The 15,969-nt window shown below is 55.6% G+C and overlaps 1 protein-coding gene across 1 annotated transcript; it reads right to left on the bottom strand.

The window, feature by feature from the left end:
- Positions 1-4,259: 4,259 nt before the first annotated feature.
- On the bottom strand, positions 4,260-15,541 carry LOC133351644 (solute carrier family 35 member F1-like). Its single transcript, XM_061567001.1, has 5 exons — positions 14,833-15,541; positions 12,424-12,596; positions 7,944-8,071; positions 5,454-5,613; positions 4,260-4,420 (listed from the first exon to the last, which is right to left on the bottom strand). The coding sequence occupies exons 1-5, from the start codon at positions 14,982-14,984 to the stop codon at positions 4,260-4,262; spliced, it is 774 nt and encodes a 257-aa protein (XP_061422985.1). The 5' UTR covers positions 14,985-15,541.
- Between the last annotated feature and the right edge of the window lie 428 nt (positions 15,542-15,969).

Below are 15,969 nucleotides of genomic sequence, written 5' to 3'. Positions count from 1 at the left end.
CAACACACAAAATAAAGACGGCGTCGTCTCTGACCAGTCGCTCGCTCTCTCGTGATGAGCAGCTCACCACGGACAGAGACCCCCCCCCCCCCACCAAATCGCGTGTCGCACATCAAGCCCCAGGGCACCCCCCCAGACAGACACGGGACCCGCCCGCGGTCTCGACCGTCGCCCCGCACAAAATAAAACCATTTGAGTGTCGCTGTGGAGAAGCGACGCGCAGAGTGAAACCGCGGGACCGAGTTAGTGCGCTCTATACAACACAAAATATATAAACTATTTAAAAAAAATTTCGATTGAAAGATTTCGTGACTGCAGGGATTCATCTTCTGGTTCTTTCGGTAAAGTCACGTAGAAGGGAAGTAATAAAATAATAAAAATGAAACATAATAAATAATTCTCAGGTGACCTGAGGACGGCTGCTTGCGTTGTGGCCGAAACGTCGTGAGAATTATTTTATTATGTTTTATTTTTATTATTTTACTACTTCCCTTCTACGTGACTATTACACATTTTTTAAAATTTCACCGACTAAGACCCCGCTCAGCTGCTACGTAGTTGTTTTTCAGAAGCGACCTGGCCGTCAAAAATTATCGACAGCCCGACGAAGATGCGTATCGTCACGTGGACATTAGAGCGGTCAAATACTCTGAACGCGTGACGTTGATTATTGTTGTGGAGGGGAAACCGGAGGACCCGGAGAGAAATTCACTCGACCACGGGGGGGAGAGAGACAGAGAGTAACGGAAACTCCAAATATACAGCAGCAGGCGTCAAGGGTCAGGATCGAACCTACGACCTCCCGCACACCAGTCGAGGTAGTTAACATCTCATAGCCACCGTGATAATGATGAGAGAGAGAGAGACACCGCAAACATCAAATATACAGCAGCAGGCGTCAGGGTCGGGATCGAACCGGCGACCCTCCCGCAAATCAGGCGAGGTAGTTGACATCTCCTGCGGACGCTGCTAATGGTTGCGGCTTACTGGACAAGCCGTTTGACTATCCAGGTGGGGCCGGCTGGCAAATCTTCAACTCGTACTTGCTCTATATACCCTCTGATTCTTTCGGTAAAGTCACGTAGATAGAAAAAAAAATAACACTGGTCAACACACTTTTTTCTGGGATAAGTATTCCAACGGGTTTAAGGTAATTTTGGGGAGCTGATTCCAAATCTGGCATCAGTTTTGTCTATCACATCAGGTTTTTGAGATATCAAATATTGCATTTTCAATAAAAACTGCAGAAGAAAAATATTAAATAAATGTGGATATCTACACACAATTCTAAAAATACAGCACCATATTTTAACACTAAAGCAATCACTGACTCGCAACAACTTGCACTCATAAGTGACAGAGTTAATTTCGGGTAAAATCAATGAAAATGGGGTATGCCGATAGCATAAAATGAGATGTGATAGAGCAAATCTGAGATCAGACTTGGAATCAGCACCCTGAAGTTAGTCTAAAACAGCTGCAAAAGTCCAGGCCAGAATTTTTTTTGTTGACCAGTGTAATAGAACACGACGTTCGGTCGCAACGCAAGCGTCCGTCATCAGGTGAGAAAGAATGATCTGCTGTTGTGGCTTTATATAGGCTCGGGAAGGAAGGGGGGGGGGGGGTTTAGAGTCGTGACTTTACCTAAAGAAGCAGAGTATGGATTCCTGCAGTCGCGAAAGCTTCAAATCTTTCGGCTCTCTCAGACGGCGTGACTGGCTGCAAATCGTAAATCGTTGTGGGTTTACCCTCCACCACACAACCCGGTGTTGCTGTACGAGTAACCCGGTGTTGCTGTACTAGTAAGCAGCTGGCACGCTTTGTTCTACGCCTCTATATAAGGAGCGAAACAGGTGGACTTCTCCACAAATCTGGCTGTCGCCTGATGAAGCTGGTTGTAGTTACTGGCGAAACGTCGTACTCAGATTGTAAATGTTGTGGCTTGGCTCTCCAACGCACCGGTGATGCTGTACTAGTGACGAATTGGCCACGTTCTGTTTACGTGACAAACCTTACTAATTGGCTGTGTCGGGTGGTGGCGGGTTTATATTGAAGCGACATAACCCGAAACAAGCTGATGGGTGGTATTGGTCGGTAAATCCTGCTGCTACTGCGTGTTAAAGTGGCCGCACGAGCCATCAACAGCACGGAGCTGCACTTTTACCTTTGCCGCTGCTGCTGCTGTCTGCGTCGATATCGTGGTGAGGCTGTCTGGAGCGTGAGTCGGGGGTGAGTAGGGGGGCTCAAGGGGGTCTCGTGACGTACGACCGTGACTAGGGGGTGAGTAGGGGGGCTCAAGGGGGTCTCGTGACGCACGGGGGTGAGTAGGCGGTGAGTAGGGGGGCTCAAGGGGGTCTCGTGACGTACGACGTGAGTAGGGGGTGAGTAGGGGGGCTCAAGGGGGTCTCGTGACGTACAACCGTGAGTCGGGGGTGAGTAGGGGGGCTCAAGGGGGTCTCGTGACGCACGGCCGTGAGTAGGAAGTGAGTAGGGGGGCTCAAGGGGGTCTCGTGACGTACGGGGGTGAGTAGGGGGTGAGTCGGGGGTGAGTAGGGGGGCTCAAGGAGGTCTCGTGACGCACGGGGGTGAGTCGGGGTGATTAGGGGGGGGGATCAAGGGGGTCTCGTGACGCACGGCCGTGAGTAGAAAGTGAGTAGGGGGGCTCAAGGGGGTCTCGTGACACACGACCGTGAGTCACGGGAGCAAGGTGCAACGTGTTATCGGTTTTTTTGACTGAATATCCGTGAATGTATAGTTACGGAGTGCATGCGTTTGTAACCATTGAAGGAGTTTGGCGTTTAATGGCTAATGTTGGGTAACTCCTCGTGCGCCTATTTAAATATTGGTAATCGGATTAAAATGTTAATTCTCATCATGGTGTAAACAAGGCGGAGGGGTCCTCCAACTGTTATCGTCCTCTCTGTCTCTCGACTGGCCTCTATCCATAAGCTATGAGGTAGGGCCTTTGTCCGAAACGTCGCCTATTATGAATATATTATTTATTTTGAGAGCCACAGTGTAATTCACAGTCGAGTTTGCTCACTCACAGCCCGTTTCTTTGTTTGTTCATGAGTGGTAACCGCGTGAAATAAACTCGTCATGTAACCGAATAAAACCGGTTTTCTCACTTACTGAAACGTCTAGAGCAGCGGTTGGTCACCAAAATAACAATAAGAGACGTTGTTGTTGTTTTAGTCTTTGACCAAAATAGTTCACAGAGAGCCGCATCACGCACAGAGCCACGTGTACACACACAAACACACAGACAGACAGACACACACACAGACACAAAGACACACACACTCAAACACACACAGACGGACACACAGACACACAGAAGCAGCGGGTATACAGGAGACGACAACACAAATTCTGACTTAAACAAAATAAGTGATGGACTAAACTACGTCTATTTAGTTTCTGTGCCCCCAAGTTATTCTTTAACAATACTGCACATTGTGTCGTCACCAAGACATTCCGTAGTGACCCATTCCATCGTGACCCATTCCCTCTTGTATTTAATACACTTTTTTTTATCTGTGCGTAAAATTCTGTGCGACCCTGGTGCGGCCGGGTACGGGTATGGGTAGGCCGTGAGTCACTGGTGAGTAACTGTTTGTCACTCATTTCGGGTAGGGTACGGGTAGGGAACGGTTACCCGTACCCGGCCGGGTACGGGTACCCATTTGCGACCCTGGTGCGGCCGGGTACGGGTACGGGTAAGGAATCAAAACCCGTTTGCGACCTCTGCCCTGCTGTGATGTTCAGCTCAGAATCTTCGCCACCGCTCAGAATCTCTCCACTCTCTCCGTCTCTCTCAAACGCCGCCACCACCGCCGCCCCACTCAAAAGGTAAAGACGCAGCTCCTGCAATTGCCTCCTCACGGCGCTGCTGGTGGAAGAACTTCCACTCAGGGGGGGGGGGGGGGGGAGAGCTTTTGACGGCGCGTTTGGAGATGATTTGTCATCTTCCACGCCGGGACCAGTACGGTCTTGGAGGCTGTAGGAGAGTTTACCCAAACTTCACCCCACCACACGTGACCTGCCGGTCATAGGCGAACCCGATCACACTGCTGCCGCGTGGAGTTTAAGAAGCTTGCCCCCCCCCCCCCCCATTGTTTCAAATTCCATGCCGGGAGATGGAATCGAAGTCCAGCGGGCTCACAAACCATCAACAAGACGGCGGCACCTCCACTCAAAGCCCCCGCCCCCCACTAAATAAAACATCCCCCACCCCCCCCCCCCCTCTCCAACACGACTCACAGTTGCACGCCGCTGATGAGGGTGCCGAACAGGCCGACTGCGCCCAGGAACTCGACGCGGCCCCGGGAGCGCACCAGCTGCTCCTCGCACACGTTGCACACTCCGTAGAGGACGGCCCCGGCCACCACGAGCATATCTCCCAGCGCGCGGTTAGAGGCTGGGGCGGTGGTCACGTGGGGGGCACGTGGGAGACACATGGGAGATACATGGGGGAAGATGGAGGGACACGTGGGGGTCACGTGGGGTACACGTGGGGGTCACGTGGGGGGCACGTGGGAGACACATGGGAGAAGATGCAGGGACACGTGGGGGTCACGTGGGGGCCACGTGGGAGACACATGGGAGAAGATGCAGGGACACGTGGGGGTCACGTGGGGAACACGTGGGAGACACGTGGGGGAAGAGGCAGGGACACGTGGGGGTCACGTGGGGAACACGTGGGAGACACGTGGGGGAAGATGCAGGGACACGTGGGGGTCACGTGGGGGTCACGTGGGGAACACGTGGGGGACACGTGGGAGAAGATGCAGGGACACGTGGGGGTCACGTGGGGACACGTGGGAGAAGATGCAGGGACACGTGGGGGTCACGTGGGGCACACGTGGGGGTCACATGGGGGAAGATGCAGGGACACGTGGGGGTCACATGGAAGACACGTGGGGGTGACATGGGGAAGATGCAGGGACACGTGGGGGTCACGTGGGGCACACGTGGGAGATACATGGGACACGTGCAGAGTTGCACAGGGGGCGCATGGGGGGACGTGGGGGGACGTGGGGATACATGAGGACACACGAGGGGACACGCGAGGGGACACGCGGGGGGACATGCGGGGGACAGTTTAAATTCTTTCTTCGGACGGTTGTCTGGGACACCCTCACTAGGCTGTGGTGCTGTTGCTGCTGAGGATGTCATGGATGTCAGTCTCATCAACTTGGTGATCCTGATGGTGATAACGATGGTGACCATGGTGATGATGGTGATGATGGTGATGATAATGATGGTGATAACGATGGTGACCATGGTGATGGTGATGATGATAATGATGGTGAAAACGACGGTGACCATGGTGATGATGGTGATGATGATGATAATGATGGTGATAACGATGGTGACCATGGTGATGATAACGATGGTGACCATGATGATGATGGTGATGGTGACGATGTTGGCCGGTCAGCTGTCGTCACCTTCGCCCTGCGACCTCCCCGTGAGGCGGTCGGCCCCCACCATGGCCCCCACGCCCACGAGGCAGAGCGCCACGGCGACCACGTGACCCGCGCGGTAGCGCACGCGCAGGAAGAACCACGAGAGGGCGAACACCACGGGGAGGACCATGCAGTCCAGCAGCTGGGGGGCGGGGGGGGGGGGGCGGGTGGAGAGGGGGGTGGAGAGGGGGTGGAGAGGGGGATGGGGGGAGGGTGGGGGGAGAGAATGGAGGGAGCTGGGGGGGGGGGTTGGAGAGGGATGGAGAGGGGAATGGAGAGGGGGTGAGAGATGGTGGAGGGGGGTGGCTAGAGGGGGGGTGGGGGTGGAGAGGGGGGAATGGAGGGGGGATGGGGGGGGTGGAGAGGGGGGTGGAGAGGGGGATGAGAGGGGTGAGGGGGTGGAGGGGGGAGAGGGGGGTGGGGGGAGAGAATGGAGGGGGATGGAGGGGGATGGGGGGGTGGAGAGGGGGTGGATCGGGTGGAGGGGGGTGGGAGAGGGGGGTGGGGGGAGAGAATGGAGGGGGGAATGGAGGGGGGATGGGGGGGTGGAGAGGGGGGTGGAGAGGGGGTGGAGAGGGGGTGGAGGGGGGTGGGGGGAGAGAATGGAGGCGGGATGGGGGGGTGGAGAGGGGGGTGGAGAGGAGATGGAGAGGGGGGTGGAGGGAGCATGGGGGGGGGTGGGGAGGGGGGTGGAGGGGGGATGGGGGGGAATGGAGGGGGGATGGGGGGGTGGAGAGGGGGGATGGAGGGGGGGGGTGGAGAGGGGGGTGGAGGGGGGGTGGAGGCGGGATGGGGGGGTGGAGAGGGGGGTGGAGGGGGGGGTGGAGAGGGGGGTGGAGGGGGGGTGGAGGCGGGATGGGGGGGTGGAGAGGGGGGTGGAGGGGGGAATGGAGGGGGGATGGGGGGTGGAGAGGGGGGATCGAGAGGGGGTGGAGGGGGGGATGGAGGTGAGGGGGTGGAGGGGACAGAGGTTTAAGCACCACGATGTTCACTTCAACCTTAACCGAGCAACTCGTCACCGTGACCCTCCGCCGCTCCCTCTGCGCGTGCGCTCAGCCCGGCAAAAGCCGCGTGCGTACACTTTGTTTGTAACGACATGGATCACGACAGCGCGTCAATCACGACGCTCGGACACTCCGGATGTCAGCGTCCACCCCCCCAGGCATATCCGAGTCACAAGTCTGGATGACAACCTCTTGATGGCTGTGGTATCCGAAATGGCTCCGTGCCCCCCACCCACCCCCTCTCCCGGGCATGCCGCCCCCCTCCCATCCTCCCCAAATCTAACACCCCCCCCTCCTATCCCAAACTCGTATCCCTCCCCATCCCTGCACCCCTCCACCCCCAGCCCTGCCTCCACCCCTCCCCTCAGGGCCCCTCCATCTACTTCCCCACCCCCCCCGATCTCAACCACGAACCCCTCTCGTCTCCCAATTCCCCCACCCACCCACCCACCCACCCCTACTCCAACACCCCCCCCCCCTCTTCTGTTCCCCCAATCATCGTGACCCACTGGAGGAAGCCAATGAGCATTAGAGCGCTTTTTCACAGACGTCCCGACCCTGACGCCTGCTGCTGTATATTTAGAGTTTGTGTGTCTCTCTCTCATCATCATCACCGCGGTGGCTAGGAGATGTTAACTACCTCGCCTGGTGTACAGGAGGTCGTGGGTTCGATCCCGACCCTGACGCCTGCTGCTGTATATTTGGAGTTTGTCTCTCTCTCATCATCATTACGGTGGCTAGGAGATGTTAACTACCTCGCCTGGTATACAGGAGGTCGTGGGTTCGATCCCGACCCTGACGCCTGCTGCTGTATATTTGGAGTTTGTCTCTCTCTCATCATCATCACGGTGGCTAGGAGATGTTAACTACCTCGCCTGGTATACAGGAGGTCGTGGGTTCGATCACGACCCTGACGCCTGCTGTATATTTGGAGTTTGTGTGCGTGTCTCTCTCATCATCATTACGATGGCTAAGATATGTTAACTACCTCGCCTGGTATACAGGAGGTCGTGGGTTCAATCACGACTCTGACGCCTGCTGTATTTTTGGAGTTTGCGGTGTCTCTCTCCCCGTGGTCGCGTGGATTTTTCTCCGGGTCCTCCAGTTTTAAAATGTTAAAAACACGTGTTTAGAGTAGTTGTCTGCTATACATTTCCACACGACGACGATGAGCCACTTCGTTGGGCTATCACTTGTGGGCAGGTCCCTTCTGCAAAGGAGCCACACAGCTCAGTGGGGCTTACCTGGTAAAATAAAAATAGTTTAGATATAAGTTCTCCTTCAGTCGTCTCGTTCCCACACCTCCCTAAACCTACACGCTGGTGAGTGTGGTGTACAGGTGCGTCTTAACGACTAGGTAGTACCTGCACGCTGGTGAGTGTGGTGTACAAGTACGTCTTAACCACCAGGTAGTACCTGCACGCTAGTGAGTGTGGTGTGCAGGTACGTCTTCACTACCAGGTAATACCTGCACGCTTGTGAGTGTGGTGTACTGGTAGGCCTTCACGACCAGGTAGTTCGCCTCCACGTCCACCAGGGCCAGCAACGCGTACTTCCAGCCACGAGCCCTCAGCACGTCCAGCAAGTTCCCGTCGTCTGCGCGATAGACGGTGAGAGGTGTGAGTGGGGTGAGTTTGATGGTGAGGTGTGGGTGGGGTGAGTTGGATGGTGAGGTGTGGGTGGGGTGAGTTGGATGGTGAGGTGTGGGTGGAGTGAGTTTGATGGTGAGGTGTGGGTGGGGTGAGTTGGATGGTGAGGTGTGGGTGGGGTGAGTGGGATGGTGAAGTGTGGGTGGGGTGAGTTGGATGGTGAGGTGTGGGTGGGGTGAGTGGGATGGTGAGGTGTGGGTGGGGTGAGTTGGATGGTGAGGTGTGGGTGGAGTGAGTTGGATGGTGAGGTGTGGGTGGGGTGAGTTGGATGGTGAGGTGTGGGTGGGGTGAGTTGGATGGTGAGGTGTGGGTGGGGTGAGTGGGATGGTGAGGTGTGGGTGGAGTGAGTTGGATGGTGAGGTGTGGGTGGGGTGAGTTGGATGGTGAGGAGTGGGTGGAGTGAGTTGGATGGTGAGGTGTGGGTGGAGCGAGTTGGATGGTGAGGTGTGGGTGGGGCGAGTTGGATGGTGAGGTGTGGGTGGGGTGAGTTGGATGGTGAGGTGTGGGTGGGGTGAGTTGGATGGTGAGGTGTGGGTGGGGTGAGTTTGATGGTGAGGTGTGGGTGGGGTGAGTTGGATGGTGAGGAGTGGGTGGAGTGAGTTGGATGGTGAGGTGTGGGTGGAGTGAGTTGGATGGTGAGGTGTGGGTGGAGCGAGTTGGATGGTGAGGTGTGGGTGGGGCGAGTTGGATGGTGAGGTGTGGGTGGGGTGAGTTGGATGGTGAGGTGTGGGTGGGGTGAGTTGGATGGTGAGGTGTGGGTGGGGTGAGTTGGATGGTGAGGTGTGGGTGGAGTGAGTTGGATGGTGAGGTGTGGGTGGAGTGAGTTGGATGGTGAGGTGTGAGTGGGGTGAGTTGGGTGGTGAGGTGTGGGTGGAGTGAGTTGGATGGTGAGGTGTGCGTGGGGTGAGTTGGGTGGTGAGGTGTGGGTGGGGAGAGTTGGATGGTGAGGTGTGCGTGGGGTGAGTTCGGTGGTGAGGTGTGGGTGGGGAGAGTTGGATGGTGAGGTGTGGGTGGAGTGAGTGGGATGGTGAGGTGTGGGTGTGGTGAGTGGGATGGTGAGGTGTGGGTGGGGAGAGTGGGATGGTGAGGTGTGCGTGGGGTGAGTTGGGTGGTGAGGTGTGGGTGGGGAGAGTTGGATGGTGAGGTGTGGGTGGGGTGAGTTGGATGGTGAGGTGTGGGTGGGGCGAGTTGGATGGTGAGGTGTGGGTGGAGTGAGTTTGATGGTGAGGTGTGGGTGGAGCGAGTTGGATGGTGAGGTGTGGGTGGGGTGAGTTGGATGGTGAGGTGTGGGAGGGGTGAGTGGGATGGTGAGTTGTGGGAGGGGTGAGTGGGATGGTGAGGTGTGGGTGGGGTGAATTGGGTGGTGAGGTGTGCGTTGGGTGAGTTTGATGGTGAGGTGTGCGTGGGGTGAGTGGGATGGTGAGTTGTGGGAGGGGTGAGTGGGATGGTGAGGTGTGGGTGGAGTGAGTTTGATGGTGAGGTATGGGTGGAGTGAGTTGGATGGTGAGGTGTCGGTGGGGCGAGTTGGATGGTGAGGTGTGCGTTGGGTGAGTTTGATGGTGAGGTGTGCGTGGGGTGAGTGGGATGGTGAGGTGTGGGTGGGGTGAGTTGGATGGTGAGGTGTGGGTGGGGTGAGTTGGATGGTGAGGTGTGGGTGGGGCGAGTTGGATGGTGTGGTGTGGGTGGGGTGAGTTTGATGGTGAGGTGTGCGTGGGGTGAGTTTGATGGTGAGGTGTGGGTGGTGAGGAGTGGGTGGGGCGAGTTGGATGGTGTGGGTGGGGTGAGTGGGATGGTGAGGTGCGGGTGGCGTGAGTTGGATGGTGAGGTGTGGGTGGAGTAAGTGGGATGGTGAGGTGTGGGTGGGGTGAGTTGGATGGTGAGGTGTGGGTGGAGTAAGTGGGATGGTGAGGTGTGGGTGGGGTGAGTTGGATGGTGAGGTGTGGGTGGGGTGAGTTGAATGGTGAGGTGTGGGTGGGGTGAGTTGAATGGTGAGGTGCGGGTGGGGTGAGTTGAATGGTGAGGTGTGGGTGGAGTGAGTTGGATGGTGAGGTGTGGGTGGAGTGAGTTGGATGGTGAGGTGTGGGTGGAGTGAGTTGGATGGTGAGGTGTGGGTGGGGTGAGTTTGATGGTGAGTTGTGGGTGGGGTGAGTTGGATGGTGAGGTGTGGGTGGAGTGAGTTGGATGGTGAGGTGTGGGTGGAGTGAGTTGGATGGTGAGGTGTGGGTGTGGTGAGTTTGATGGTGAGTTGTGGGTGGGGTGAGTTGGATGGTGAGGTGTGGGTGGAGTGAGTTTGATGGTGAGTTGTGGGTGGGGTGAGTTGGATGGTGAGGTGTGGGTGGAGTGAGTTGGATGGTGAGGTGTGGGTGGAGTGAGTTGGATTGTGAGGTGTGGGTGGAGTGAGTTGGGTGGTGAGCTATGGGTGGGGTGAGTTTGATGGTGAGGAGTGGGTGGAGTGAGTTGGGTGGTGAGCTGTGGGTGGGGTGAGTTGGATGGTGAGGTGTGGGTGGAGTGAGTTGGATGGTGAGGTGTGGGTGGGGTGAGTTGTATGGTGAGGTGTGGGTGGGGTGAGTTGGATGGTGAGGTGTGGGTGGGGCGAGTTGGATGGTGGGGTGTGGGTGGGGTGAGTTGGGTGGTGAGGTGTGGGTGGGGTGAGTTGGATGGTGAGGTGTGGGTGGGGCGAGTTGGATGGTGAGGTGTGGGTGGGGTGAGTTGGGTGGTGAGGTGTGGGTGGGGTGAGTTGGATGGTGGGGTGTGGGTGGGGCGAGTTGGATGGCGAGGGGTGGGTGGGGCGAGTTGGATGGTGAGGTGTGGGTGGGGTGAGTTGGATGGTGAGGTTTGGGTGGGGTGAGTTGGATGGTGAGGTGTGGGTGGGGTGAGTTGGATGGTGAGGTGTGGGTGGGGAGAGTTGGGTGGTGAGGTGTGGGTGGGGTGAGTTGGATGGTGAGGTGTGGGTGGGGAGAGTTGGGTGGTGAGGTGTGGGTGGGGAGAGTTGGATGGTGAGGTGTGGGTGGGGAGAGTTGGATGGTGAGGTGTGGGTGGGGAGAGTTGGGTGGTGAGGTGTGGGTGGGGAGAGTTGGGTGGTGAGGTGTGGGTGGGGTGAGTTGGATGGTGAGGTGTGGGTGGGGAGAGTTGGATGGTGAGGTGTGGGTGGGGAGAGTTGGATGGTGAGGTGTGGGTGGGGTGAGTTGGATGGTGAGGTGTGGGTGGGGTGAGTTGGATGGCGAGGTTTGGGTGGGGTGAGTTGAATGGTGAGGTGTGGGTGGGGTGAGTTGGATGGTGAGGTGTGGGTGGGGTGAGTGGGATGGTGAGGTGTGGGTGGAGTGAGTTGGATGGTGAGGTGTGGGTGGGGTGAGTTGGATGGAGAGGAGTAGGTTGGGTGAGTTGGATGGTGAGGTGTGGGTGGGGTGGTGTCAGTTTAACACGGGCGGACTTTCGCGACCGGCGTGACCATTCCCAGTTGATGTTTGGGTCAGATCTCCGCGTGCTTGTTCGTGTCATATACCCTCCTCCACCCGACACACGAACAAACCAACAGTGTTGCGAGTGCGTTACTGCTTCAGCACCGCGTGTGTAGGAGAGCTCCTGTGCGCGCAATTGCACCATTTGGTGCGACAAACTAAACTGTACTGTTTTTTTCCATTTCGCCAGGTAAGGCCCACTGAGCTATACGAGTTTTCAAGGTAAGGCCCACTGGGATAAATGAGTTTTAGATCTAGATTTTAAAGTGCAAAGCTCCAGTGTATGTATGTGTGTATGTATGTGTGTATGTGTACCAGCGGTGTCAAGATCGGCCTCTGTGGAGGAGGCTCGTGAAGGACGCTACTGGGCAGTTGGAGGCAGTTGCCCTCCAACAACAACGGAGGGCGGAGGAGCGACGCTCACAACAACGTGCGGAGCGCCGGGTGGCTAAAATACAGCAAGTTGGCACAGTAGGCGGCACAGGTGGTGCATCAGCCAGTCATCTCGGTCATCTCAGTCAGTCGACCCGTGGCACCTGGGTCTGCCCCGTGACCTCCTGCCAGCGGGCGTTCGACACTTCACGTGGCCTCAAGGTGCACATGGCCTGGCACAAGCGTCGTGGCGAATGGCGGTTGTTGTTGTTGTTGTTGTGTATGTGTGTATGTGTGTGTGAATGTTGAACGCCTTTGGCACCGTACGTAGCCAACCGTTGCTCATCGTAGCCGAGTGGAAGGACAACAAACTAAACACGCATAAGCAGTTGTAAAGAAACGAGTGTTCAGACTCGATGATTTCCAAGGGCCCAGCTCCCAGTGGCTTCCCAAGAGGCATTGGACTGACCGCGGCGCAGCGCCATCATGCCCGCGTACACGAGGAGCAGCAGTGCGTAGTTGAAGAAGCTCTGGAACACTGGGGTGTTCACGCCGTGTTCCTGCAGGTACTGGCTGCACACGCCCGTGCCGCAGATGAGTAGCGACAGCAGCTGCCCCAGAGCTAGGTTCAAGGCCAGTTCCCTGTAACATACATAATCGCATTCCTGTATTTCCTGCATTTCCCATAAATATGCTAAATTCCTCTTGATATGCAGATTATTTTGCCAATGCGCATTTCCCCCCCCCCTTCCAACCCAGCTTAAATAGACGCTCCAAGCGTGGTGGTGTTTTCTTTTAGACGCTGTCGCCTCGACAGACCTGGTCTTCACCTGAAGACGGCTGCTTGTGTTGTGGCCGAAACGTCGTGAGAATTATTTTATTTTGTTTTATTTTTATTATTATATTACTTCCCTTCTAAGTGACTTTACCGAAAGAACCAAGAACATACAGACAGAGGTAACCATCTGCCCGCCCCGTATAGCCTTGAGAACAGGCCGTTAGGGCTACTGCTGCTGCTCATGATGGATGAACGTCAGTCATTCGGCATCCACCTCTCTGTTCTGTCAAATTGAGAGGGGCGCGGGCACCCCCCCCCACCTCAAAAGTGGGACCCCCCTATAGCCCCCGCAGTCATCACGAGCCGTGGACGTGGGGGTCTAAAGCTCACTTGAGTGGTTGGTTTGGCGAGTTGCCGTGTAAGTGTTGGTGGGAGGGGGGGGGGCGTGATGGGGCACGGTGGCCATGAGATGTTAACTACCTCGCCTGGTATGCAGATGGTCGTGGGTCGATCTCCACTGACGCCTGTTGTATATTTGAGTTTGCGTCTCTCTCTCTCTCATCATCATTATCACGGTGGCTATGATATGTTAACTGCCTCGCCTGGTATACAGGAGGTCGTGTGTTCGATCTCGACCCTGACACCTGTTGTATATTTGGAGTCTGCGTGTCTCTTTCTCATCATCATCACGGTGGCTATGAGATGTTAACTACCTCGCCTGGTATACAGGAGGTCGTGGGTTCGATCTCGACTCTGACGCCTGCTGTATATTTGGAGTCTGCATGTCTCTCTCTCTCATCATCATCACGGTGGCTATGAGATGTTAACTACCTCGCCTGGTATACAGGAGGTCGTGGGTTCGATCTCGACCCTGACGCCTGCTGCTGTATATTTGGAGTTTGCGGTGTTTCTCTCCCAGCGGTCACGTGGATTTTTCTCCGGGTCCTCCGGTTTTTCCCCTCCACATTTAGAATCAACGTCACGCGTTTAGAGTATTTGCCTGTTATACATGTCCACGTGATGATGACGATGATGGGAAGCCACTTCGTTGCACGATCATTTGTAATAGCCAGGTCGGTTTTGAAAAAAACGAACTATACAGCAGCTTAGTGTGGGCCTTACCTGGTGAGATAATCTAAATACTCGTTGGTTCTTTCGGTAAAGTCACGTAGGTGAAAAAATAAAATAAGAATAAAAATTAATACAATAAAAAAAAATAAACAAACTAGAAATAACTAAATTAAATCACGACGTTTCGGAAGCAACACAAGCTTCCGTCATCAGGTGGGACAACCACAGTAAGAAACAAAAAATACTGTGGTGGGCAAAGAGAGCTGTTTGTGACAATCGATTATATCAGGTAAGAGGAGGGGGGGGGGGGTAAGAGCCAGGGAGGAGAGATTCAGGAGGCGGGGAGTGCAGTGACTCTACCGAAAGAACCAAAGAGTATGGATCCTTGCAGTCACGAAAACTTCAAATCTAGAATTATATAAAAAGTTGCGTTTATAGCCTCGTGTTGGGTTAATAACAAAACGGGCGACAGATTCCATGCAGTTGTCCATTAGCCACGCGGGTCGCGACGAGATACAATCATAAGTCAACGGTTTGGTTAGGCGGTGGAGGAGGCGATGCTGCTACTTCTGTTGCTGTGCGATCCCAATTGAGTCATTTGGAGGTGTTCTTTCAGCATTGGGAATGTTTGAACAATACCGGTGACATTGTCGTGTTTGGTTTAACTTTGTTGTTGTTGTTGTTTAAAACCACAGCAACAATAGACGAGTCCGAATCCGAAGAGAAAAAAAGAATCACCAGTCACATGACTGAATTGTAATATCTATGTGTGATGGGTCATTGCCCGAAACGTCGCCTTTCATGTTTCCCTTTGAAGTGGCGTTGAGGTTTTTTCCCGTCATATTCGAATTATCCCCGTCCACCCCGAACCACGACAACGTGGTGAGAATTTCCTGGCTTGACAAGCGTGAAAATAATCACAATCATCATCATCATCACGAGACGAGAGTGGACCCTGACCAAGAGGACTGAACAGTCAGAGACGTCGCGCACCGCACCGGTGCAGAGATTCCGTGGTGCTACTCTCACCGTGTGAAGATCCGTCGGAGACGAACTTGGATTTCTTGACCCGTAGGGAACGCCGTCAACTTCTTACTCTGATGCTGCTGCTGGCTTGATGGCGCGACCTCCACTCCCGCGTGCGGAGGATGTTGAGAATCGCTCGCTCCCCACGGGTCCATGATGGGTTATCTTCGGTACAACTAGCACCAGCAGCCACCACCACGAGCAGTCGTACCAATACCACCACCACTACCACCACCACCACGATCAGTCTTACCAATACCACCACCACGATCAGTCGTACTAATACCACCACCACCACGATCAGTCGTACCAATGCCACCACCACCAACACCACCACGATCAGTCTTACCAATACCACCACCACGATCAGTCGTACTAATACCACCACCACCACCACGATCAGTCGTACCAATACCACCACCACCACCACCAACAGCAGCAAGCACCACCACCACCAGTTGTGCCACGACCACCACCACTATCAGTTTGTTGTGCTAACCCCGCACCTCCGCTTAGCACGGCTGGCTACGTACGGCGCGAAAGAAGTTCATACATACATGCTAGTTCCACCACCGGCACATCTCACCACAACCACCACCACCACCAACAACCAGCATCAGCAGCAACGCTACTGCCTCCACCTCCACCACCGCCAGCGGCCAAGGTGCAAGTGGCTGGCTCCGAGACTCCCGTGGTGGGTTATAGAGACAGAGAGAGAGAGACCGCCCGAGGAGTCTCCAGGCCCTCGCCTGCCCGCCACCACGTGGTTAACCATTAGCGCGCGTGCACACGCGACATCGTCGTCGTTGTCGTCACTCATTCACCGGCTTATTGCTCTGGCACGGCGGTATGGTGAGCACGCAGAATTGTCTCGATTAAGCGTCCCTTCCGCAGGGCGAGACGCCCGTGTTTATTGTCTAAGAGATGCGTATTGAGGTCGTCGTATATCGAAGTTGAGAAGGGAACGCTCAAGCGACACAGAGAGGCCAGAGAGCTAAGGTCCCTCCCTCCCTCCCCTTCTTCCAGCAAGTGGCGTGAGCGGGGAGTTGTAGTGCTGCACCTTTGCTCCGTGTTCCCCTGAACCGAGACGCGACCGCAACACGTGGTGGAGGAGGAGGAGGGGTGGGATGAGTGATGAGG

Source organism: Lethenteron reissneri, chromosome 5 (genome assembly GCF_015708825.2).
Source record: "Lethenteron reissneri isolate LAM-NWPU_2019-01 chromosome 5, ASM1570882v1, whole genome shotgun sequence".
Taxonomy (NCBI): domain Eukaryota; kingdom Metazoa; phylum Chordata; class Hyperoartia; order Petromyzontiformes; family Petromyzontidae; genus Lethenteron; species Lethenteron reissneri.
This window is presented reverse-complemented; position numbering and strand designations above follow the sequence as displayed.

Bases quoted from the DNA above. Each gene is read 5' to 3' on its own strand.
- LOC133351644 (XM_061567001.1), bottom strand. From the start codon at position 14,984: ATGGACCCGTGGGGAGCGAGCGATTCTCAACATCCTCCGCACGCGGGA. The intron at 8,072-12,423 runs GTCAGTCCAATG...TCTATCGCGCAG, and splicing joins CATGATGGCGCTGCGCCGCG to ACGACGGGAACTTGCTGGAC. The intron at 5,614-7,943 runs GTATTACCTGGT...CCCGCCCCCCAG, and splicing joins CCACACTCACAAGCGTGCAG to CTGCTGGACTGCATGGTCCT.